This window comes from Petaurus breviceps, unplaced genomic scaffold, assembly GCF_028583685.1.
Source record: "Petaurus breviceps papuanus isolate PSGF00001 unplaced genomic scaffold, PetGlider_PUasm1.0 185, whole genome shotgun sequence".
NCBI lineage: Eukaryota > Metazoa > Chordata > Mammalia > Diprotodontia > Petauridae > Petaurus > Petaurus breviceps.
In genome coordinates, this window is record NW_027185797.1 from 15,522,338 (window position 1) to 15,547,575 (window position 25,238).

The following is a 25,238-nucleotide window of genomic DNA, read 5'->3' on the forward strand; positions in this document are numbered from 1 at the left end:
AGGAAGGAAGGAAGGAATGAAGGAAGGAAGGAAGGAAGGAAGGAAGGAAGGAAGGAAGGAAGGAAGGAAGGAAGGAAGGAAGGAAAGAAGGAGAGATTTCACCGGTATTAAGAGAAGACTAGGGGGCAACTAGGTGGTGCAGTGAATAGAGACTGGCCCTAGAGTCAGGAGGACCTGAGTTCAAATCCAGACTCAGACACTTAACACTTAATAGCTGTGTGACCTTGGGCAAGTCACTTAATCCCAATTGCCCTGCCTTTCCCCTCCAAAAAGCAAAAAACAAAACAAGAGAAGCCTGGGAGCCATACCATGGGAGGTATTTGTCTTTGCAGACTGTGCCTTGGTAAGGCCACATCCAGAGCATTTTATTCACTTTTGAGCATTCCATTGTAGGAAAGAGGCTGCCGAGCTGGCCTCTCTCTGAGCCTCATCTGTCAAATGGGGTAATAAATCCTGCAGCCCCTCATTCCCAGGATGGTTGTTGTGAGAATCAGAGGAGGCTTTGTCAGCCTTGGAGGGCCTGGTACAGGGTCATCATCATTGCAGTTTGGGGGATATACCATGAGGTAGCTCGACAGCACCATGGAGGGAAGTAAAAAGAGGTGAATCCAGAACTGTCCTCAGACCCCTCCCAGCTGCATGACCCTGGACAAGTCATGTAGCCTTGCCTGCCTCAGTTTCCTCCTCTATAAAATGAGGAGAGTAATGAAGCATCTGCTTCCCAGGTGGGAGGATAAATGAGATAGTATCTGTAGAGTACTTTTAAGACCTTAAGGCCCTAAGTAAATGCTAGCTCAGATTAATGGCCGTGAGGGTTAGGAAATGCCCACAGCCTGACGGCTTTGCCTTTCACCTGCAGCTTTATTTGCCTGGTGACTTTGGTCTTCTTTAGTGTCAGCTGCTCAGAATTAGGTCTCTTGAACTTGCTCCAGGGAAACGCTTCACTCTGGCTGACTCTTGTTCCCAGAACTTCTCACTGGGGATTTCTAGAACCTTGGAATATTAGTCCTGTCCAAGGATGGGGCATTCATCTACTGGGATCCGTCCATTTTGCAGGTCAGGTCACTGAGACCCAGACTGCTTAGGTGGCTGGTCTCTCTTCTGTGACTCAGGAACTGATTCAAATCAGCAGTCATTGGCATTCTTCCCATGTCCAAGCATCACACTATGGCTCCCAAAGTGCTTCCTCACAATGCTCTATATTATGAGGTCAGTAGTGCAAGAACCCATTCCCCATCGCAGAGGAAGAAACTGAAACTCAGAGAGCTGTGGGTCTTGACCACACTGCTCGTGTCAGAGGTGGAATTGGAAGGCAATATGCCACTGAATTAGGTTGATTTTTTTTTAACAAAATTTGAGCTTAAAAGAAAAAATAAAAATGCAAGATAATTTGAATATGCTCCAACAGCTCTTAAATTTAAAGCTGGAAGGAACCCTTTGGGCCATTTAAACCAGCACTCTCATTTTTACAGGAAACTGAAGCTGGGAACACTAAGTGACTTCCAAGCTCAAACAGGTCATAAGCATCAGGGGTAGGATTTGAACGCAGATCCTTGGACTCCAGAGCCAATGCTCTGCCCAGTTTTATCATGCTTTCCTAAGCAGTCTAACGATGTCTGAGAAGTGATTAAGGAGCCAGATAAAATTTTGAACATTACAGTCAAACTGTTTTATATTATACTAAAAACTGTTCCCATACTTCAGAATTGTAATGACAAAGGAAGAAAAAAGACTCTTATTTATGAACAAGTTAATGTAGATGAAATCAAACCATGATACTTTTTCGTTTCTCTAAGGATGTCTTTAGTGACTGATCCCCCCAGGATTTATTAAATACTTACTTTGTGTCGGGGGATCTTTGGAAGTAAACCTTTTTTTCATTAGCTGAGAACCCTCCCGAGGACAGTGAACCAAAGGCCCCTCAGCTGAGAAGAAAAGTCTCTACACAAACATATCTATTTGATTATTAATTGAAATCTCTTGGCTTATGGACATTAACCTGACACATTCTTTAGAAATTACCTATTAAATGAAAATACTTTTTTTAAATCAGAGGAAGAGCCTTTTGCTTTTATCTTGGTTTATGACTTGATGTTATGAATGCCAATTGAACCTATTAATAGGCCAGTGCTTCTGTTGGGAAATCCGAGTGTTGGGGATAAAGTCTTTAGCTTCATCCTCAGGGTCAGGCAATCCCAGAGAGAGATCGGGCCTTCAGCAGCCATTTCAGCCCATTAATCAACCTTAACCATGACCTGGAACCCCTCGCTTGGGGCCTTTCCGTGTCAGGTATTATGTAGAGGGGGCTTTAATCTAGCACAAATGAGAATTAGATTGGAACCATTAAGCTCATTTTCATTTCTGATTTAAAACAAAACTGAAATCCGTCTCCAGAGGCAAAAGACTGTCATGTTTAACTAATGCTGGCAGCTCTTCTCCTCCTGCTACGCACCCAGGATGCCTGTTAATCTTTGTGGGGAGAGGACTAATTGGGGCATGCTGCCACCTCCCGCCCAGGAGGAGCAGCCTGGCCTGCAAGGATGGACCCGTAATGGGAGGCAGTGGGGCCCTGACAGTGCATGCCACTTGGGGAGTCAGGAAGAACTGAGTTCAGATCACATCTCAGAAATGTAGCAGCCCTGTGACCTTTGGGCAGGTTCCCTCTGTGCCTCAGTCTCCTTACCTGTAAAATGGAGCTAATGATGCCAAGAATGCCTACCTCACAGGGCTTTTGTGAGAATCAAATGAGATAATGTATAAAAAACACTTTGCAAACCTCCAAACATCCATGAGTATCACGGCCATAGTGTGCTGTCATGGATAGCTAAGCTGTCTGATAAAAAGTAAGCATTTACTAAGCCCCTGCTGTGTGCCAGGCACTGTAACAAGAACTGGAGATACAAGGAAAGGTAACAGACGGTCCCCTTCCTCAAGGAGCTTAGAGTCTAAAGAGAGACATGACATGCCAATGGCTGAGGTGTTGTTCAGTCTCGTCTGATTCTACGTGACCCTGTGGACTTTTTGTCCAGGGGGTTTTCTTGGCAAGGATACTGGAAAGGGGGTTGCCATTTCCTTCTCTGGCGTGTCCCCATTTTACAGATAAGGAACTTGGACAATCAGGGTGAAGTGACTTGCCAAGGGTCATACAGCTAGTAAGTGTCTGAGGCCAGATTTGAACTCAGGTCTTCCTGGTGCTCTATCCACTGCAGCACCTAGAGGCCATTACTGGGTAAATTCTAGGAGATTTTCCATAGAGGGCAGACACTAGAATCAGGGGATTCCTTAGAATGTGAGATTTCAGCTGGGGTTCCTTAAACAGGAAAGGAATCATTCTTTTTCCCAGATGCTCGCTTCTCATCTCTTGCTTTATTATCAATGCCCGCTTTACTGGACTCTCCTCGCATGTGTCTGTCTCTTTGGCAGGGCCCATAAAGTCGGGCCACTTTCAGCTGACCAGTTCCTGAATATAGTCAAGAGCCCTACGCAGAACTGCTCCACTGGGCGAAATAAGCGTGATCTCATAGGAGGAGAGGCGTTGTACACATTCCATGAATTGGGAAGTGAGAAGAATGCAGGGTAGCTTCCCACAGGACTGCCCCTTTTTGTCCCAGTTTTCTTGGACCTAAGTGAACCTGCTTGTATAGGCAGCACCTGTGTAGGCTCGACTGACCAAGGGACTGGGGTAGCCCTGATGAAAGAGAGTGAGGCTTCCAAGCAATAAGTAACAAGTATTCATTGAGGGACTCCTGTGCCAAGCACTGGCCTAGGCACTGAGGGTACACGTACAAAGAAGGAAGCAATCTCTGCTTGAAGTGAGTTTACATTCTAGTGAAGGAGACCATAAGGACGCCGAAAAATACATCCAATATAAAGTTAATAAATCAATATGCAGTCATTAAAAGGCAAGGTGGTTTGGAAGGAGGGCATTAGCAGTTGGTGGGATTGGGAAAGGCTTTGATTTCAGTACACTGGGGGGACTGGGGGAGGACACTACTTGTGAATTAGAGAACCTGGGTTCATATCCAGCCTCATTCTCCTTAGAGCCTATGTGACCTTGGGCACCTCACACAACCTTCACAGGCCTCAGTTTCTTCATAAAATGAGAGGACTCAGTTCCACCGGAGACCTATGGATCTTTGAACCTTGCAGAGATGTGTATGGGCCCCATCCTGTGTGTGTGTGTGTGTCCATTCAGAGGTGGGCATGGCTTTATTGGGGGACAGTGAGGTTGCCCATACTCATCCCTCTCTGTGATCTCCATGCCAGTCTGTTCAGCATCTTTACACAGAAAGCGGTCTTTACACAGACAGATGGAGCTCTTCTCTGCGTTTCTCCAGGCCCCTTGAGGCAAAGGGCTGAATCAGGCTTTCTGGGCTGCTCTTAATTATTTTAGGGGTCAGATGTGGCTCTCTAACTGAGTGCTTTTTGCCAGGCCCAGTTTTAACCGTGAGATGCAGACGTCAGAGAAGGATCCAAAGCGGGCATTGTTTTGAGGACCTGTACCTCTGCCAGCCACATGGGCATTTTAAAAATAAATGCCCCAGCAGGTTCCCTTTCATGAAGGTTTAGCTGGAGCCCTTAATTCAGCCTCTCGTGAACAAATAAAGCAGTAAGTTGAAAGCTTTGCCAGGAGAGAGGTCATCAGCATCACACTGTAAAATCTCTCTTGAGTGTTCCCAGGGTAAAAGCATCACGGGTCCCTCTAAGACACTGTCAGGGCTATGCCAAAGAAACAGCATTTCTGGAGGAGGTTTTTGTATGTTTTAAAACTTAATTTAGAGAGACTGAGGCTTCTCATTGAGGATGTCATGGTGCAATTTTAAAAGTGTGTGAGTAACTGCAAAGTGTGCCAGGCTTGAGTCAAGGTTCTGCCATGTGACAGCTTATGTCCAGACTCTGCCACTTACCTCTTAGGCTGTCATTGCCTCACTCTGGGCTTCAGTTTCTCCATCTATAGAATTGGGGACCCTTCCATCTGGAAACACTGTGGTTCAGGAAAGAGCACTGGCTCTGGGGTCTGAGGACCTGAGTTCAAATCCACCCCCCCTGACATGTACTGCCTGTGTGACCTTGGGCAAATCCCTGTGCCTGTTTCCTCACCTGTAAAATGAGAAGGTTGGACTGGATGTCCTTTCTATCAATCCATCTATGATTGCCTTACATCTAAATCTATATGTCTATAAGTCACTCTGAGACATGGCATTGGGCCATGGACAGAGGTCTAGCCTTGGAGTCAGAAAGGCCTGAGCCCCAGGCCTGCCCCTGACCCCCAATAAGTGACTTACTCTCCATGTTGCAGGAGGTAGTCACTGCTATTGAGCAGAGCCAGGAGGAAGATTTTCTTCACTAGAGTCAGGGAGCTCCCTGAGCTGTTGAAATGGCAGGTCTCAACCTCCCCAGAAGCCACTCTGGCCTCTGGCTGTAAGTGTAGGTTCCCAGAGGGGTGGGCTGAGTGGGCTCTCAGGTCACTTCCACTTTTAAAGTCATCGTGTGGGACTGTCGGGGTGTGAGGGTGGAAGAAGGGACCACACTGGTCAGGACACACTCCCCTCAAGTCTGCTTGGGCACAGCTTTGCCCTGAGGGAGCAAAGGAGGCTCCACATGATGTAATTGGTGGTGATCCAGCACAGTCTGCTTTCTGTCCTGTGATTTCATGAGCCTGGAATCCCCACCCCCAGAGAGCCAGTCGCTCCCACTGGCCTGTGGGAGTCATTCCTGGGTCTAAAGAATTGTCTTCTCTCTTGGAACAACTTTTAAAAATGTAAATAAATACCCCTGGAAGGTGGAATGTGCTGTCATTGACACCTTAGAATAAAGCTAATTATCAGCTTTCCTTCTTGACTGAGGACTTTGTGTCCGTAGATGGGGGAAAGGTGCAAGAAGGACAGGACTGAGGGAGCAGCTTTGCCTCCTGCTGCAGACATTCAGTGAAGGCCAGCCCTCCGAGTAAACAGCCCCTAACTTGGTTATAGGTGGTCTCCTTACAGGTGACTCCAATCCCTGAACAGTGCAAAGTGTCCAGAGTTTGGATATGGCCCTTGTGCCCAGCATGGCCTCCAGCTCAGATCCTTCTTTTCTTTCTAGAATTTTTCCAGATGTGAAATTGTTCTGGAGAGTGCTCAGGTGAGAAAAGTCAAGAGTCCAAAGAGTCCAGAGCTAAGGGGTGTGCAGGGCCTTGTTAGCACGAATCACAGGCTTCTTTGGGATCCCGACCCTGCACGGAGCTTTGGGCCAGCCTTGCTTTCCTGGCCAGTCTACAGGGGCCATCTGGAGAGAAAAAAAGCTGGCTTAGACCTAAAAAAAATGGAGTTTGACTTTGTTTAAAAAAACTTCAGATGAGGAAATTCCCAACATGTGTGGTTTCTGCTCCCCATTCCTCCCCCAGCCTCTTTTATGATTTCAATGCTGTAATTGTTCACGCTGGGGCAAGATGGGTTTTTGTTTTGTTGGGTTTTTGCCAATACAGCCTTTTGTGTCTTTATTGTAAACTGAGTATCCACTAACAGAAACCTTCATATACACAAAACTACAGAAAGATCGTGTATAAAACCCATCAACTTCCATTATTCACAGGTTTGTTTTTTTAATGCTTACGTGTATTTTAACAGTACCCTCACCAAAATAGCCTCTTGGGTTTTGTTTCTCCTACATTTGTTTCCTCTTCAGTGGCATATTATTTACATGGTTGTAGACGGTCTGAGGAGGAGAGCAGGGCACCATCCACAGAGCCCTGGGGATCAGGGAGTCCTGACTGTGCCTCATAGGCAAGAGCCCCACGTCTCTGCATTTTTCTGAGACTTAGCGTCGTCTGTAAAGTGGGGTTAGCCCCACGTGGACTGCTGATCTTCCGACGGTTGTCATGAGGTTCAAGCGAGGTCATCTACATGTTAAACACTTTGGCAAATCCTTTATAAATGTCAGCTATTAACAGTAACAACAATTCATTTATGTAGTGCTTACTGTCTGCTAGGCACTGTGCACTGTACTGTCCCAGCATCATACCATTTGATCCTCACACAGCGCTGGGAGGTAGGTGCTATTATTAAAATGAGAAGACTGAGGCAGACAAAGGTCAAGTGATTGGCCCTGTGTCACTTTTTAAATCAGCCTCCCCATTTTTGTTTTTCATGTTTCTCATTTTGTAAGTATAATAAGATTTCATTTCATGCATAATACTATCATTTCTTCAGCCATTCCCTGGTCATTAAACATATGCTATTTCCTTCCTCCCTCCCTCCCTTCTTGTTTGTTTCTTCCTTTCTTTCCTTCCTTCTTCCTTTCCTTTTTATTGTTTTCTTTCCTTCCTTCTTCCCCTTCCTTTCTTTTTTCATTTCTTCCTTCCCTGTTGTGAATAAATGCTGCTATGAATATTTTTGTACAGATAGAACCCTTTTCCCTTTCAATAGTATCCTTAAAGTATAGCTCCAGTAGCTATAATTAAACTTTAATAGCTTAAAATTGCACTAAGATTTGGTATGTATGTTTATTTATCAGCAGCTCCACCAACATTAAATTCCATTGTTTTTAATACTGTCAATTTCTTGAGCATAAAGTGATCTAAGGGTTGCTTTAATTTGTGTTTTTCTGATTGAAGAGTTTAAACAGTTTTTCAAACAATTATTGTTCATTTTTTGCTAGTTCATTTCTCTTTTGAGAAGGGCTCTTCATAGCCTCTGGAGATATTTCTCCTGGAGAATGGGTCTTACTCTTAGAGATTCGTGTGGATGTCTTTGTAACTTTTTCCCTCAGTCTGTTTCTTTCCTTTTTATTCAGCATGCATTGCTTTTTGTTGTGCATCAGCATTATTCTGAAGAAGTTCACTCACACACACATTATTTGGGGAACTGCTTCTGGGGGACACTTTCTGTTCCACTTCGCTTCTCTCCCTACCTAACCTCACTTTTTTTTTTCTGTGCTTATAAAGCTTTCACTAGGTAAGTTTAGTTTTCCTCATCCCCAGCAACAACTGTCTCTAAGAAGAACTAGACTAAGGAAGTACAAAGTGGTCAGGTTATTTCCAAGAAATTTCCTGCCAATGTGTTTATACATTTGAAAATAGCATAAAATTTATTCATTCATCCTTTTACAATCCCCCACCCTCTTAGATAAAAAACTTAGCCCCACACTTGACTGGAAAACCTCAGGGTCACTTGTCCAGAGTTCCCTCTTCTTCTCTCTTACTGATCTCATATCATTCAAGATGTCTTCCCCCACTACCTCCTGCTTCACCCTTATCTCATGTGAAGTGGAAGCCTTTCTCTTTACAAAGCTTATCTCTCCACATATGCCCTTGATCCTTTTCCATCCCATCTTTTCCAACAGGTTACTCCCATTCTCACTTTCCCTAATCTTTATTCTCTCCCTGTCTACTGGCTCTTCCCTGCTGCCTCCAGACACATTCAAGTCTTTACCATCCTTTAAAAAAAAAAACCCTCCCTTGATCTCTTTAGCCCCACTAGCTAACACCATCACTCTCTCCTCCTTTTGTGGCAAAACTCCTTGAGAAAGGCATCCCTATCCCTTGATGCCTCCTACTTTCTCTTCTCTCACTTTCTTCTCATGTCTCTGTAGTCTGGCTTCTGATCTCATCATTCCACTCAAAGTACTCTCTCCAAAGTTGCCACTGATCTCTTAAAGGCCAGATCAAATCTAATGACTTTTTCTCAATCTTCTTCTTGACTTCTCTGTAGCCTCTGACATTGTCCGTCATCGCCTTCTTCTCCTTTCTACTCTCTCCTCCCCATGCTTCCATGTCACTGCTCTTCCTTTGTCCCCCTCCCTCTCTGTGCTCCTTCCTTCTCCCTGTCTCCTTTGCTGGTCCCTCATCCAGGTTGTGCCCACTCACCCTGGCTGGCCCCTGATGCCCTCCTCTCTTCTCTATTTCAATTGTCCATATCATCGGTACCCATAGGTTCAAATATCATCTTAATAGAGTTGTTTCTCAGATCTATTTCTCCAGCCCTACCTTCTTCCTGGACCTCCCATCCCTACCTGCCTATGAGACATCTCAGAATGGTTATCCTTGTAGACATTTTAAGCTGGACACGTCCTAAAGAGAATTCCACTGTATCCTGTGTACAGCTTGTTTGTACATGTTGTCTCCCTCCCTGGACTGTGAGGGCCTTCAGAGCAAGGACTATGCTTTGGCCTTTCTTTGTACTCGCTGGTGCTAAGCATGGTACCTAGCTCCACAGGCAATCAACAAATGTTTACCCACTTGGTTTAGGGCCCTCATAGGTGTTTAGAAAAGTTAAATAAAGTATTGTAGAAGACTCAGCATTGTTTACATATAAGTACATTTAAAATATGTTAATACAAAAAAAAAGGGAGAAAGAACTAAACCAATTTACACTTTTAAAAAGAAAACCATGTATTTATTCCCAAAGAGAAAGACTCGTTTAACAGTCTCAGAAAAGGCTTTATAAAGTAAAATACAGTATTTAGAGTTGTAGAAAGATTTTCTTAAATGTTTTTAGGTGTGAGGGTAACATTTCATATAATCCTCCTTTGAAATATAATTTGGTTTTTTCCCATGCTGTATTGCTTCTCCATCTTGAGAATTTTTCTTTAAAGTTCTTCATGATAAGGCCTCTCCTATAACAAGGGTGAGGACAAAAGAGGCAGCAGGAACAAGTGTGGCTGGAAAATGTGGTTGGGTCCCCTTAGAAAACAAGTGAGGGATTAGCAGGCCTTAAATAGGACTGAGCCCGCCTCCCCCCAGCCACTCAGGTCACTGACATAGCGCCGGCAGCTGGGGAGGCCGAAAAGAGACAAAAATGAACAACTCAATGAAAATCACCCCTCCATGTTATCTCCCGTAACCTGCTGGCCCCCGTACATGACCCTCCTTTGCCTCTGCTAATAAAACTCTCAAGCCAGTAAGGAGATAAAGCCGTTGGGCTTTTTAAGTCTAAGACCATAATCCAAATGTTCTGTTTGCTCTTGTGCCCCCTTCTACCCTGTACACTCCTAATCAAAGCTACCTTGAATTTATGTTGTGTCTATCACGCCAATCCCTGTGCTCCCCATGAGCATGAAAGCTCCCAGGAGGGACTGTTTTCACCCTTTACTTTGTTTCCCTAGAACTTAGCTTAGGAATAAGTTTGGGCGACAGAGGATTCAAGGAACTCCCAGGTGAGGAAACTCCTCCCAATGCAGGTTGGCACCTTTCCTTTGATTTATAGTCATAGAGGGTAGAAGCTTAATAACTGTGTTTGATTAATTGATTGATAGACAATTTTTAGTCTGAAAAAGTTCTGCCTCTTTGCCAGTCTGGACAACAAGGGAATCCTGCCTCAGGGAAGGTCACCAAAGCACCCAGGCCATGGAAATGCCCCCAGGATTCACCTGCTTTTGTCCTCTGACTACAAAGAACCAGGAGCTTTCTCATCTATATCTGGCCACTGGACCCAGACGGCTCCAGAGGAGAAAGTGAGGCTGCTGACTTTGCACAGCCCTGCCTCACTTAAGTCCAATCCACTTGCATGTCATGTGTCACCTCCCTGACGTCATGGTCCTCTTTGAGAAGGAAGGACAAACAAACCCTGGAGTAGAAAAACCTGAGTTCAAATATAACCTCAAACACTGACTGGCTGTGCAGCCTTAGAAAAGTCACTTACACACTGTCTGCCTCAGTTTCCTCCCCTGTAAAATGGGAATAATAACAGCACCTGCCTCCCAGTGATTTGTGAGGACTGAAGGAGGTCATATCTGCAGAACACTCTGCAAATCTCAGAGAATTTTATAAATGGGGGGGGGCGGGGGGGGCTAGGTGGCTCAGTGAATAGAGCACCGGCCCTGGAGTCAGGAGGACCTGAGTTCAAATCCGGCCTCAGACACTTAGCACTCACTAGCCCTGTGACCTTGGGCAAGTCACTTAACCCCCCTTGCCCCTCCACAAAAGCAAAAATTAAAAAAAAAAACTTTATAAATGGTAGCGATGAGGAGGAGGATCTAAGTATCCGCCACCACCTGCTACCACCTTCCCTTTGTCTTTCAAGGGCCTAGTCAATGCCGAGTCAGCGTGCTGGCATCAGGCCATGCAGCCACCCCTCTCACCGTGGGCCTTTTTTAATAATAGTAACTAGCACAATGACTGGGCCCAGATGGAATGACACGTGATGTTTGTTGGGACGCATTTGCTTCTCATAGCCCATAGAGGGTTGTAAGGTGATATCCTAGTGGATTTTTCTAAGAATGATTTAATAGCTCCTCTAGAAGAGATCTGAGGATCTTAGTGGACCACAAGCTCAAACCTAGTTGACAGTGTGATGTGGCGACTAAGAGAGCACGTGCAGTCTTAGGCTGGAACTGGGGAATGAGTGATGGCCGTCCCATTGTCCTCTGCCCTGGTCAAGTCTTACTGCTCACTTCAGAGTGGCATCTTGTAGGAAGGGCACTGACCAGACTGAGCAGGGGTGTCAAATAACAGCCTTGTTTTTGTCATTGGGTTGTTTTTCAGTTGTGTCTAACTCTTCATGACTTTATGTCTTGGACCCCCATGGCAGGAGGTCTGCTGAAGTCTGTGGACCCCTTCTCAGCATCATGGTTTTGGTTTTGTTTTTTTTTGCCTTTTTTTTGGAGGGCATTTGGGGTTAAGTAACTTGCTCGAGGTTACACGACTAGTATTTTTGTGTGGGTGTTAAGTGTCTGAGGCCGGAACCGAACTCAGGTCCTCCTGACTCCGGGGCTGGCACTTTACTCACTGTGCCACCTAGCCGCCCCCAGCATCACACTTTTAAAGAAGAAAAAATCATAATATTACAAAGGAAATCAAATATGTTGAAATGCAGTTTATCAAACTACTTAAAAGAAACCAGTTTTTAGAGCTCAGGTTGAGGACCCCAGTGTTCTTATTCATACTTGTAAAAGGTTTCCGCATACAACACACCCAGCGAGTGGGCACCCCTCCCCTGCTTGAAAAGCTCTGAGGATGAGGAATTCCTCCACATTTATCCCTATGCTTTGGTTCGAAAGATTACTTAGCAATCATGCAGCTAGGAAAGCTTAAAAAGTTTAAACCCTGAAGGATGAATAAATAAATAAAACCACCTTTATTATTTTACTAAGCATTTAGCACATACCCTCCACACATTGTGTTAAGTGCTGGAGATTACAAATACCAGACATCCCTCCTGGGGAAGACCACACTTACCCAGGGTCAAGGACTGGGAAGTTGGGGGATTGGCTATTGGAGCCATAGGACAAATGACTGACGTGTCATTTCCAGAAATGGGGGTATCAGTTCAATTGTTAGTGAATGATGTAGAGTTGGAAGGAGAGGGAAGGAGGAGGGGAGCCTGTTCCATAGCAAGGAGACCAGAAACCAAGGAAAATCAGTGAATGCTCCTATCAGGCCACTGGAATCACTCCCTTGTCCTTCCAGCATCATGTAGCATTCAGACCGCCAAGTAAGTGCTGGAGAAGAGTGGGAATGAACTTGAAGAAAACCCAAGAGGCTACCTGAGGTATTGGACAAGCCTAGGCTTGGGGAGGCAGCTCTGTGTCCATTTGACAATAAGTCGGTTTCTGATTGACTGGTTCACTTGCCTTGTCTTGGGTGCCCAAGTCTCCTTGGCGGCATGAGTAGGTGCCTTGCCCTAGATCAAGGGACAGCACAGGGACTTTGCCTCTCACCCCCAAATTTCTACATCAACCATAAAATTCTAGCTTTAAGCCAGAGTGAATTGATGACCTAGACTCGATGTCCTTAGGCCCAGAGGTATAGGGAGAGATTCTTGGATCCCTGTAGCCATCCATGGCCCCAGGAATCACAAAGCTCTTCCTTGTAGTCAACACCTGAGCTCAAATTCTGACTGTTCTCTTCATCTTTCCAGGCTCCAGCTTCAGTAAGGGACTGGACTAAATTACTTCAGAAGCCCCTCCCACCTTCTAGCTCTAGGATCCTGTGATTTTCTGGAGTTAGCTGCAGATAGAGCAGTGGGAGAACAGCCTCAGACACTCGCTGTGTGCCTTTGGGCATGATGCAACCACTCCCATCCTCAGTTTCCTCACCTATAAAATTAGAATTATATCATCAACTTCACAGGCATTTTAGGAGACTCAGATGAGACATTGTGAAGTGCTTTGTAAGCCTTAAGGTGTAGTATAAATGCTGGCCACTGTTACTGCAGTTATTGCTGCCCTTCTCCCCATCCTCACCTTAGGAGAGGGAGAAAATGTGAGTCAATGAGCCACTCACGGCGTATAAAATCATGCCCAGATGTCCTGTGGACAATTTAGACCATAGCTGCTGTTGGCTTTGACTCAAACATTCCGTCACATTCCACTTACTGGAACCAAGCATCTAACTGGGGTAAGGAACAAAGGGACAGGCCAAACCCTGAGATGGAATCAAAACATACTCACGCTAACACCCGGCTTCTGCATGGACCACACCTAGGTCACCAACATGTCTATTAAGGGTAAAGAAAGAGATTCAGTGAACTGAGGAGAACCATTTCCCCACGCTGGCTCTGGGCCTGGGCCCAGGTTCCCAAACAGGCATCACAGATGTATTCAAACAGCAAGACAAAGACGGGCCATTACTGCTGGTACTCACTCCAGCCCTCTCGCTCCCTCCTTACATTCTTATGCATACAAGAGAATAGTGAACAAAACTAGGAATTGGGGCTTTTTCTGACAAAAGCTGCCAAGAGAAAGCCGTGTAGAACAGGAAAAAAAACTAATAAAATTAATGCATGTAAGTTCCTAAGTTATTTAGACAAAAATGGGAAAGAGAGAATTTAAGAGTTCAGAAGTCTATTTGAAGTTAATTTTTTTTCACAGTAATGAGATACTGTATATAAATAACTTTGCCAACCATAAAGCAGATTCCCCACTCAATCATTTTCTCTCTCCCCCCTCTCCTCTTCCCCCCTCTCTCTCTCTGTCTCTCTCTCCCCCTCCCCCTCTCTTTCTCTTTCTCTCTGTGTCTCTGTCTCTGCCCCCCTCTTCTCTCCCCCCTTTCCCTGTCTCTTTTCACCCATCTCTCTTTTTCTCCAACCTCTCTCTCTCTCTCCTCTCCCTATTACTAGATCCATGATATCTCCCTATTTAGTAAATTCTAGTTGTTCCCTATTAAGTCAGGCATGGACAATGTTGGACATGGGGTCAAGAAGACCTGAGTTCCAATCTTGTCTCAGACACTTACTAGCTGTGACTCTGTTGGCCTCCATTTCCTTGTTGTGAATACTCATTATTGTTTCTTAAGAAGTAAAACCTGAACTCTTAAGGAGTCTGGATACTGTTCCCTTTCTAAGAGCTAGAGAGCTTGGAGAAAAGTCCATCATAGAGAATTTCTTGTCCTCAGTTGGCAAGCCCGGGATTTGCTGTAAAGATTATCTCCCTGGCAGAAAGCAGGGCACCTGCTGGCTCAGGGGCCTGGGGCAGGAGATGGGGGCTCCTGAATGCTGAGCATGGGCCCCGGGGGGGCTACTGGCTGCTGGGGACTGTCTCCCAGGGCCACGGGCTAGAGAAGGTGATCCATGTCTATAACCTGTGGTATTTCAAGTTTTACTGATCACTGGGGAGATTTTTGGCAGTTCATCTGGGATTGTTGCTTAGCAAAGTCTGAGATTACAATCCAGAAGCATCTTCTCAGCAGGACTGCACCATCTGGGCTCATTCTTCAGAGAAATCTGTTCTAATTGAATGCTTTGTATTTCAGAATTCCCATTGATTAGGATTTTGTGTGTACAGCATTTCTGTGCAGGCTCAAGGGACGGTGTTAAAAGGCCCTTTACTGTATTATTAAGTGTATACATTAGGTTTTAGTCTGCTGTCTCGTTTTAATTAGCATTCCCACAAATGAGTTTAGTTACTCTTAGTCTGATCTTTGTTTTAGAACTTTGTGAAATGTCCCATTTCACTCTAAGTTCCGCTTCAGCCTTGAATCTCAGTATACCTTTCCAGCAGACATACTGTATTATTTGCTTTTGTGGTTGCTATGCCATGATCATTATATATTATCAGTCCTGTGATTAGCAGTCACATGAGAGTCAGTATGATGTTGGGAATAAAAAACTGACCTCAAAGTGAAGGCTATCTGAGTTCAGACTCTGTGTCTGACACAGGATGGCTACGTGACTCTCCCTAAGTCACCTAGCCTCCAAGTGTCCCAAATAATTCTCGGTCTATAATATTGTCAGGAAGGTGCTTTCCTGAAGGGAATTCCTCAGGGATGACATCACAGATCTAGGGGGGGGGAAATATCAGAAGCCTCCTGTCCCTGAATTTCTGGCCCTAATAAACCTGATTTTCATTCTGAGCACTCCAGAGGGATCCACATTTTATCATAAGCTACAGAGGTGTTTTCTGAGATGTCCTGGTGTGGGACTCCTCTGGCTGCTATAGCTCTTATCCCCTCTTCAGGTCAGGGTTGCCCCTCACCTTTGCAAGGACAAACCCCTACATGGACCAGGGTAGCTCAAGAAGCTGGTAGTGCCATTATCACATTGGGATCCACATAATTGAGTTGAATTCAGCAAACATACCCTGAGCTCCTACTCTAAGCTAAGCTCTATATGTGCTAGGGGATGATGGCACCCCGTGTAAACTGACTCCCACTCACCGTCTAATCTAGGCTCTAAATTTCCATCTTTGACATAAGGGACGAAACAACAGTGATCTAAAGAAATCTGGGTCTAGAATCTCTGCCGTCTGGGAAGCTGAGGTTGGTGGTTTGCTTGAGCTCGGGTGTTCTGAGCTCTAGTCATACTAAAGCCCATTGGGCGTCCTCACAATGTGAACACCTAGGAGTGAGACCCACGAAGCTACCTAACAAGGAGCAAACGGGCCCAGTGCGGAAGGAGCAAACGGGCCCAGTGCGGAAGCAGCCCGTCCAAGCTCCCGGGCTGGTCAGATGGGCCTGGGAGTGGCCTCTGTGCTTCCACACTGGGTAAGAACCGGAGAGTCAACATTAAAATTAAAACAGCCCAATCTAGGGACTGTGATGCAGCTGTCCATGCCCTCAGAGGGTATAAACAGAGGGGAAAGAAGAGCAAACCAAGGACTAGAAACAACCCAGTGAAAGCCAGTGAAGTGATTTACATAAGAAAGCTAAAGCAAGATGGCATCCTGACTAGACTCTCCTATGGATAATGAGGGGGCAGGACCAGATGGCCTCGGGGGCCTTCCAGGTCTGGGTCTAGGATCCCACTGCTCTTCCTTCTACCTCCCTGCTGTGTGTAGAGTGTACAAGGTGAAAACAATGGAAGTCCCCTAGAAGGCTGGTGTGGGCAGGTGGGCCCATTGTCCACCACACTGACCAGTTCCGCTCCTTTGGGCCTTTTCTGAACTGAGTGGATTTACTTGTTTGTTCTCCTTTCCTAAAATTTGCCATTTTGAAAAGAAAATTAGTCCCCACTTTGTTATATACGGCTTTGATCATCTGGGGAAGCCAATGGGCCCCTCCTTAAAATAACAGTTTGTTGCTACGTTTCAGTTAGAGGTTAGTGAAGGTGGAAATGTGTTTTTCATTCCCACCCAGAGTGAAGGTCTGCAGTGAATCTAGTACTTAGCACAATGCCTGACACATAGTAGGTGCTTAATAAATGTTGATTGATTGATCTAGCCCATTGCTCTACAAACCCTTCTAGAGTCTCCACCTTTGAGACTACCATTCCTGCAACATTTTTCTTTTGATGAAACGTAGCTCTTCCCTAAAGACAGCATCGGCCTTTTCAAACCTCTCCTGGATGCCCTCACCAATTCACAGATCCAGGAGAAGGAGTGAACATCCTCCTGGCTCCTTCAGGCCATTCTTCTACCACCACCCCTTAACAACGTCTTCTTTCAAGCAGTGATTGAAATCACACTCTCCATGTTCTAGGAAGACCTCAAGCCTCAGTGACTTCAGTGCAAGCCCTCTTCCTGAGGGAAATTGATTTTGTATTAGATCTAGAGCCTTCCTGCACCTTGGCCCCAATTTCCTTATCTGTGCACTGGGGATGATAACAGCACTTCCCTCCCGGGGCTGTTAAGCTGAGCACCTGGCTTCAGAGGCAGCACATTCTCCTGGTTCTCCTCCTATAAGCTTCCCATCCTCTGTCTCTTCTGCCATCTTCCCTCAGCTCCCCCGGTACTGACCCCCCTCCTCCATTTCTCAAAGCTTCTTCCTTTCTGCTTCTTCCCTCTGATCTCACAGAAGGCTTCCCTACTCCTCCCTAGAGCTGGTAATGCTCGGCACTCTCGGTCCTCTTCGCTCCTGCCCCCTCCAGTGCTTCTCTCCTTCCATCCCCTCCTGCCACTTTTCCTATCTCCCTCTTTCCATCTCTTACATTTTCCTCTTTCTTAAACTCACTGGTACATAAATCTTCAGTTTCCTCCTCACTGGTGATGTTTTCAGATGTCCCTGTAAACAGGATTGAGACCCCCGGTCCTGACATAGCGCTCCCCTGTGGCCCTTCTGCCCCATCCAATAACCACTCCATCTCTTTCCCCCCATCCTCACAATGTACACCCCTCCCTTCATCCCTTGTCATGTGGCTTCCGCCAACACCAGTCCGTTCAAGTTACCCTCCCAGATATCACCAGCCACCTGCTGGCTAGTAAATGCCACAGCCTTCCTTCCACTCAAGTCCTCCTTGTTTTTTCTTTAGCATTTGTCCACTTTCCCAGCAGGAGATTTCCATGCCCCCTACCTTCAGAGGCCTATAAGCATTTTATCAGTGTCTACCTATATCGTTGCCAAGACCGCAAAAAGATTTGTGGATGGTTGGTTTTCAGTTACTCTGAAGAAAAATCAATCTAAAATTAAATCTTGTCACAAAACTTGCCAAGAACTTAGAAAATGCTGGTTTGGTAACTGCTATTTCCCCACTTGATAATTTTTTTGAGTTTTCCTCCTCTTAGCAAGATTTAAACATTGTTTTGAGCTTTGTTTTGCAGATGGAAAATCAAACATTTTATTAGTAAATATTATAAGCTAGGTATAGGAACTCAAAACCATTTTCTTGTTAATGTTAAATATTTACCAGCAAGTGTGCTACACATTGTTTCCCCCAGTAGAACGTTAACCCCTCAAAAACAGAAGCTGTCTCACGTTTGGTTAGCTATCCCCAGTGCCTAACACTGGGCCTCACACACAGATCCACGAATCCAAGAAAGATCTGGACTGATGGAGATCCCAGCAAGATTTCCTCTTGGGCAGATAGAAGAATATTCACTAAGGATATAGAATGAGCACACTGGGCCTCGGACTGGCTTAATCAAATGTCTTTTCAGCCTGGGTGGTTGCATGATTTTGTACCCTGGGTTGTTTTTTTTTTTTTTGATGAGGATTATTTTATACAGAGAGCATCTCAGCTGTCAGATTCTGTTTGCTGTGAAGTGTCTGAGTGGACTAGTGAACATAGGTGTTTCATGACTCACTTTGGCTTCCTGATAGATCTGTGATTTCACTGGCATGACTCCCTGCCTGTGATGTCTGTCCTTCTGCACTGTCTCCTCCTATAAGGTTCTTGCCTGCGTTTTCTGTACATACCTTAGGGAGGCACCTGACTGCTCTGGAGGGAATCCGGTTCTTGGGGTGGGGTGGGTGGGGTTCCAACATGCCACCGGACTTCTCCATCTGTTGTCAGTCTTGCTCTCTGACTAGCTGCCTCTTTTTGTAGACACGTATCCTTAATAATTCAGTTCAGTTTAACAAGTAAAGAAACCTCTGGTGTGTGCCAGGTACCCTGTGGATGCAGAGGTGAACATGAGGTATTCCCTGCGCTTGTGGAGCCTGCTTACAGTCTGGGGTCGCAGGGTCAGAGATTCAGAGCGGGTCTAAGTCATTGCAAGAGCCAAGAAGAATCAGGACATGTCTTCTGTAGGACAGGCCAACCAAGAGGCGCTTGAATGGAAGCTGGCTATTACCTATGAAATAGAAGGGGGCGGGGAATGTGTCCCAGACATTTACGAATTCCCAGAAGTGAGGAGATGTGTGTGTATGCGCGCTCGTGTGTGTGTGTACACGCTCATACATTATATACATTCATTTGTCTACATAAATTATATATTGCTTTATATATACATAATTTATATGTTCCCTTATGTAGATTTAATATATATATTCCTTTCCCACCATACATACCTATGCATATGCACACACAGTGGGAATTGATATAAAAATCTTGCTGACAGGTAGAGTCTGGCAGCATGATGGAGGCATCCTTCATGACCTTCTCAGAGGGTAATGAATTCGCCCCCATCCATGGAGGTCTTTGGGCACCGTGTGGGTGATGCTTTGGAATCTATGGAGGGATTCTCTGGGGTGTGGATTAGGCCAGTCAGTCTCTGAAGCCCCTTCCAACTCTAAAATTCTGCGATTCTGAAATAACAAATTTGGAGGTGAAGGTAGATTTTTAATGTGTTTGTTCTTAGGGATCATTTGTAAGCCAAACTACCGGTTCTGCTTGTCTCAGCATTTGCTGACCATTTATGGGAGGCCCTCAGCTGTAATACCAGGCTTGGGAAGCTAGACTATGCAACCTGTACCAGGAGGGAGCGGGCACCATGGTCCTGGAGGCCCCTCCCTGCTCAGGATTCATGTCCCTGTGACAGCCCAGAATTAAAGCACATGTTTCCTCTGGGTGGAGGTGCCTGATTCAGATCTTTCCATGACTTGTCCGATCAATTCCAGTGGGATCCTGGACTGGGAGGCAATGGAGAGGGTGTGTCTGGTGTGGCCTGCTGCCACAGCCTGGAGGAGCTATGTGTGGAGGGTGTGGCGGCTTTTCATACTTGGTGAAGTCATCCGTAGGGACTAAGTCCAAATTGAAAGGGTGTATTCTAGTGGGCCCAGGCCAGGGCCCAGGTATTGTATGTCGGCACCAGGTGTTCTTGGCTTCTTCTGAGTAGTGGTAAAGGGGAAAGAGAGGTGGGCGGGCATCTGGGTCAGGCAACGAAGAAAAGCAACCAGCCACCTTGTGAGGGGCGGCAACTGCTGAGCGATGAGACCCAGACATATAAGGTGACCGTTGCCTTCAGGGAGTCTGTTAGGAAACCTAAATTAAAAGGCTGTCTGAAGACTCACTGAGTCTCAGAGCTCAAGGGCATCACGTTATTTCCACCTGTACTTGAACAAGAATTCCCCTTGACAATATTCCCATTGAGTGCTCATCCAGCCCTTGCTTAAAAGACCCCCCAGTGGGTGGGAGCCCCTGCCTGCAGAGTCCCTTCCATACTGGGACAGCATCTGCCTCTCTGCACTCCTGCTTCAACCTCCAGGTCACCAAGCAAAGCAAGGCCCAGATCTCTTCCAGAATCTCCCTAAGTCTTTTCACCCCAGACAAGGAGCAGGTTAGGTCTTCACAGGAGATGGTGGTCTTTGCACACCAGCTCGGTGGTCTCTGGGCATCACACAGCTCTCAGGATGAAAATGTCTGACTTAAAATCTTTCCAGACTTTGCTGGGTGCTCACCAGTTCTATGGCCCTGGGCAAGTCACCAAACCCCTCTTACCTCTCAGAGTAACTGAATGTCATAGTAGATAGAGAGCTAGCCCTGCATTCAGAAGGTCCTGAGTTCAAATCTTGCTTCTGACATTTGCTAGCTATGTGACCCTGGACAAGTCACTTAACCCTGACTGCCACCCCAAAAAAGCGTCTTGAGCACCTGCTATGCCCCTTCTTCTGTGCACCAAGAATACAAAGACAGAAAGGGCATTTATGAGACATACTTTAATTTGGGGGTTATAATGGCATCAGTACAAAGGGTTACCTCACCTACCAGCTGTCGCTCATCTCCTGTTTCAACTGTCAGACTTCAGTAACAATGTTCTTCTCGGCAAACAAACAGGTTTCCTTCTATTTTGCCTCCTTCCCCACATTTTAAGGCAGAATTAATTTCGTGCCCTGAGCATAACAGTAAGTGTGTAATTACGCCATGGCAGGACCTGAGAAGGTTGGATTTGGAAATCCGAGGACCTGGGTTCAAATATCAGCTCTGCCACTTGCTAACTGGGTGACCCTGGGTAAGTCACAACACCCACCTGCAGGCCTCGATTTCCTCATCTTGGAAATGAAGGGGTGGAAGGAGAGGACTCCTGGGGTTCCTGACAGCGTTCTCTCCTCGACATTCTACCCCTGTCCTCTCCACCCTTTGGGTTTTGAAAAGAAGCTGCCCTAAGGACATTATGGGAACATTCAAAGAAGTGCTTACAGCACTCCCCAAAGTAAACCTAACTTAAACATAACTGCTGACTTGGCTTCCTCAGGCCCTTCCAGGAGAGTTAGGAGGTCATTCCCAAATTCCCTCCATCGGGGATGTTTTATCCCTGATATGCCCATCCTCAACCATTGATCCGCCTTTCTCCTTCCCCCCCAATTTCTTCATTAAAATATCTACTACAAAGGAGGGAATTTGACCTTGTGGGCCCAGGTAGTCCCTGATTCCCAAGCACAGGCTGCCTTTGGCTTCATTTGTCATTTCCACCCCATCGAGCCCATTTCTTCTGGCAAAACCGATCCCAGCTGTCCCGGTCCCATCTCTCCTTAAACTGCGCCTCATTTCCTGCCACCTTGCTTCGCTGTAATAGGAAGGAGAGCGTGCCCGTAACGACTTCATGACTCTTGTTTTCCTTCCAGCTGACCCCCTGGTGGGAAGCATCGCCACTCAGTACATGACCAACAGAGCAGAACACGACAGAATGGCCAGGCAGTGGACCAAGAGATACGCGACATAGGCACCTCCGCGCGGCTTCTGGACGGACCTCTCCGCAAGCACATTCACCAAGTGCATCGATAGCCCTTCCCTCTTTTGTGGTCTTATTTTTATGACATTTTGAACCATTTTGTGACAAGATGTTGTCCTTTCTTTTTATTATTTTTATTTTATTCCCCTCCCCCCCCTTTTTTTTTCAATTCTATTAACTTGAAAGATGTTTCCCCTCCAAGTAGAGATGGGAATTTTTTTTTTTGGTTTTGGTTTGGTTTTTTTTTGTTTGTTTTAGTTCAGTGCAAAGAATGTTGGATCGGTAATAGTATAGAGCTTTGTCACAAAGCTTTGTATTCATGTGTGGGTTTTTTTTTTCCTTTTATGTGGTCTTTGGGAAAACAAAACAAATTCAGAATTCTATCTCGTTTCTACTTCAATGTAGTGTTTAGGGTTAATTTTTTTGTACTGAAGTCTTTCATGGAGGGTGCATGCTACTGGGAACAAGTTTTGTATAAAGGCTTAAACTCAAGAATCACTGTGCATTACTGAGACTCTGTTTATCACTAGCCTTCTGTCTCCCACACAAAAGGCTATTGGGTTGAACAAAATAATATGTATTTTGATTTACTTAAAGTGCTTGTAAATTTCTTAGGGACCTGCCACTTTTGACTGTGGGACAGTTGATGTACACTTGTATTATGAGAGCACTCAATAAAACACTGGCGGGTGCGCGCACTTGGGGTAGCTTTCTGTCGATATATTGGGGCAGGGCAGGCATGGGGAAGCTGACCCGATTCAGTTATGGGATGAAGCATCCTTTGAATCTCAGAGCTGTCACATCATCTCACAGACAAGTGGAGGATTTCTTTTGCACAAGCATCCTCGGGCACACCCATCTTTTATGCCGCAGTCAAAATGCTTGACTCCCAGAATCACTTCCCAGTGAAAGTCGAGCCTTTCCCTCAGCTCACTGAACCCTCCTGGGCTTCAGTCTGCTCCTAGAGTTACAATGGCCTCTTTCCCTTGATTTTTTTATTCTATAGGAAAAAATGAGCTCACTTGAGCCATCCCTGTGGGCTTACTCAGCAGCCAGGGTGTTTCTGTCCAGCTTTGACCTTCAGGCTAATTTTAGGCAGGCGGCTAGGGGAGGAGAGCTCAGTCCTACCAAGGAAATATGTGGGTGTTGTAGTCTGGAAAACATCGACCAAAATGCTGCTACCTTAATGTTCTTTGTGTTGCCGGACATATTGGAAAGTCCCTGTTTCCTGTCATTAATGATTGCCAGTTCTGGGTGATGCCTCTGGGAGACGCTTTTGTGTGATGGATAATAGAAGGCCGGAGTCCAAATCCTTGCTAGCTGGGTGACCAGGGGCCTGCCAAAATTTCTCTGACCCTCAGTTCCCCTTTCTCTAAAATAGAGATAAATTATCCTCCTGTTTCCTACCTCAAAGGGTTGCTTTGTGAATCTTAAGTCCTCTAAGAATGTGAGCTATTATTATCATTATTAGTGTTCAAAAGAGCTGTTAAAAGCACTACAGCTTATCATTGCATTTACAGGCCTAAGTTATTCATTTCTCAAAATTTGAATGTCACTTGTTTTCTGACATTTCCTTCCTAAATGGCACAAATTTTAATATCTAATATTAGAGACACATTTTTCCTCATATTCAAAAAGGGAGTTGATAAGCATATATTTAAATATTGGAATTCCATTTTAATATTAAAATGCCTGCATTGTTCCTCAAGTTATGCATATCTTCCATTTGTCTTCCTGGTTTTGAGGTCTCTTCGCCCCTTTAGAACACCAAAGTCTGAAAAAAGGAGAAGGTAAAATTGAAATAGAGTACACAGTACAGGATTCCAACATTCGGATCAAGAAAAGATGTTTGCTTATGCTCAGATTCTATCCTAACTTACCATTGCTGTTTGAACTGTTTTATGATCATCGCTCATCAAAGGCTGTGGAGATAACGGAACAAACTACTATGCTTAGCACTACATCTGTTGGAAATGAAATAAAAAGTATGGCTTTTAGCAACATTAAGGAAGGTCAGAAGTTCCTAGAGAATCCATCAGAACATCCTACTGCTGTTAGACTTCCTCATCTGCCAAGCCTTCAATCTCCTGTTTCTGTGCCTTTGAGAAAAAAGCTCAAGCTTAGAAGGGCAGACTTTGGTACAATTCACCAAGTATGTATTAAATACCTACTATGTGCAAGGCTCAGTGGAGAGAGCCAGACCTGATGTTAAAAAGACCTAAGTTCAAATCCAACCTGAGACACTTGTGCTGTGTGACTCTGGCCAAGCCATTTAACCTCTCTTTGCCTTAATCCACTGGAGAAGGAAACAGCAAACCCCTTCCGTCTCTTTGCCAAGAAAACTGCATGGATGGTATTAGCGTGTCATAGTCTCCGGGGTCACCCCTGAGTCAGAAGCGATTCAACAACCACACAATGATGTGCCGGGCACCATACTACAAGGCACTGAAGATACCCTATGTCAACTTCCATTCTACTGGAAGTCATCAGATTTATTGTTGTTTAATCGTTCTCAGGAGTGTCTGACTCTGTGACCCCATTTGGGGTTTTCTTGGCAAAGATGCTGGACTGGTTTGCCATTTCCTTCTCCAGTTCATTTTACAGATGAGTAAACTGAGGCAAACAGGGTGAAGCGACTTACCCAGGGTCACCCAGCCAGTGTCTGAGGCTGAATTTGAACTCATGAACATGAGTCTTCCTGATTCCAAACCCAGCACTCTATCCACTGTGCAGCCTAACTGCCCTATATAATAGACAGGTGTACATAAAATGCATTACAAATCTTGGGGGGGGAGGGGATACATTATATACACCAACCTGTTATCAATCAGTTATCATTTAAGCACTAATTATGTGCCTAGAACCTTACTACATCTGTGAGATTTGCTTTTTTGCAAACTTAATGTTTAAATTTACTTTCTTTTTTAGGGGGTAAAGGTCATCTCCCAGGACATCTTTCACATAATACATTCCAAAATTCTACTCAGTAGCCTCCGATAGGCTCTGTTTTGGGTTAACACAGGGCTTTAAGAGTCTGTACCTCTGACAATTCCAGAAGGAAGCCCAGTCCTAGGTCTGCATTTGTTTTGCTCAGGGCTATTTTTCAGGTTTTATATCCATCCATGATAGGAAGAGGTTATCAAATCTCTCCTCATTTTTATGAGCTCGGCATAGTTCCCAAACAAAGGCACCCGGGACTCCCAACCTAGAAATTGGCTTGAGCTGTGCATGTCTCTCCAGGAGCCCAAGAGCTCTTAGGGAAGGAAGCCTCTTCACTTGGGATGCCAGGAAGCAGAGGCATTTTCTGTGACCCCTACAGGAAACTTCTGCCAACAGGCTTCCAATCATTACCTCAACAATTAAATGAAAAATGAAATTGAAATGGATTTTGTAAGGGGAGAAGAGCAGAGAGAGGCAGTTTTACTTTGAAAAACTTGACCAGTTTCACTTTTGGAGGTGAAGGAAACAGATCCCTAAATTACCTGGGTGCTGTCCCACAAATGATCTCATTGCCTTTGGTGGGCCCTTACATGCTGAATACTGCCTGTATGAGGGTTTTA

The 25,238-nt window shown here is 45.3% G+C and overlaps 2 protein-coding genes and 1 long non-coding RNA gene across 8 annotated transcripts in view; 2 read left to right on the top strand and 1 right to left on the bottom strand.

The window, feature by feature from the left end:
• Positions 1-22,376, top strand: part of LOC138161686 (ubiquitin-conjugating enzyme E2 E2) — a 409,692-nt gene extending 387,316 nt beyond the window's left edge. Inside the window, exons 4-5 of one of the 2 annotated variants that reach the window (XM_069088486.1) lie at positions 20,878-20,958; positions 21,572-22,376. In XM_069088486.1, the coding sequence (XP_068944587.1) occupies positions 20,878-20,958; positions 21,572-21,669 (179 nt within the window). In that variant the 3' untranslated portion in view covers positions 21,670-22,376. The remainder of the gene's footprint in view (positions 1-20,877; positions 20,959-21,571) is intronic. The other variant, XM_069088487.1, reaches the window with a different exon arrangement.
• Positions 1-25,238, top strand: part of RPL15 (ribosomal protein L15) — a 431,201-nt gene that overhangs the window by 110,511 nt on the left and 295,452 nt on the right. The gene's annotated exons all lie outside the window — the stretch shown is intronic.
• LOC138161689 (uncharacterized) overlaps positions 23,335-25,238 on the bottom strand; it is a 185,685-nt gene continuing 183,781 nt past the window's right edge. For all 4 annotated transcript variants that reach the window (XR_011168436.1, XR_011168439.1, XR_011168438.1 and 1 more), the window contains one exon: positions 23,335-23,452. This is a non-coding gene — a long non-coding RNA (uncharacterized lncRNA). The remainder of the gene's footprint in view (positions 23,453-25,238) is intronic.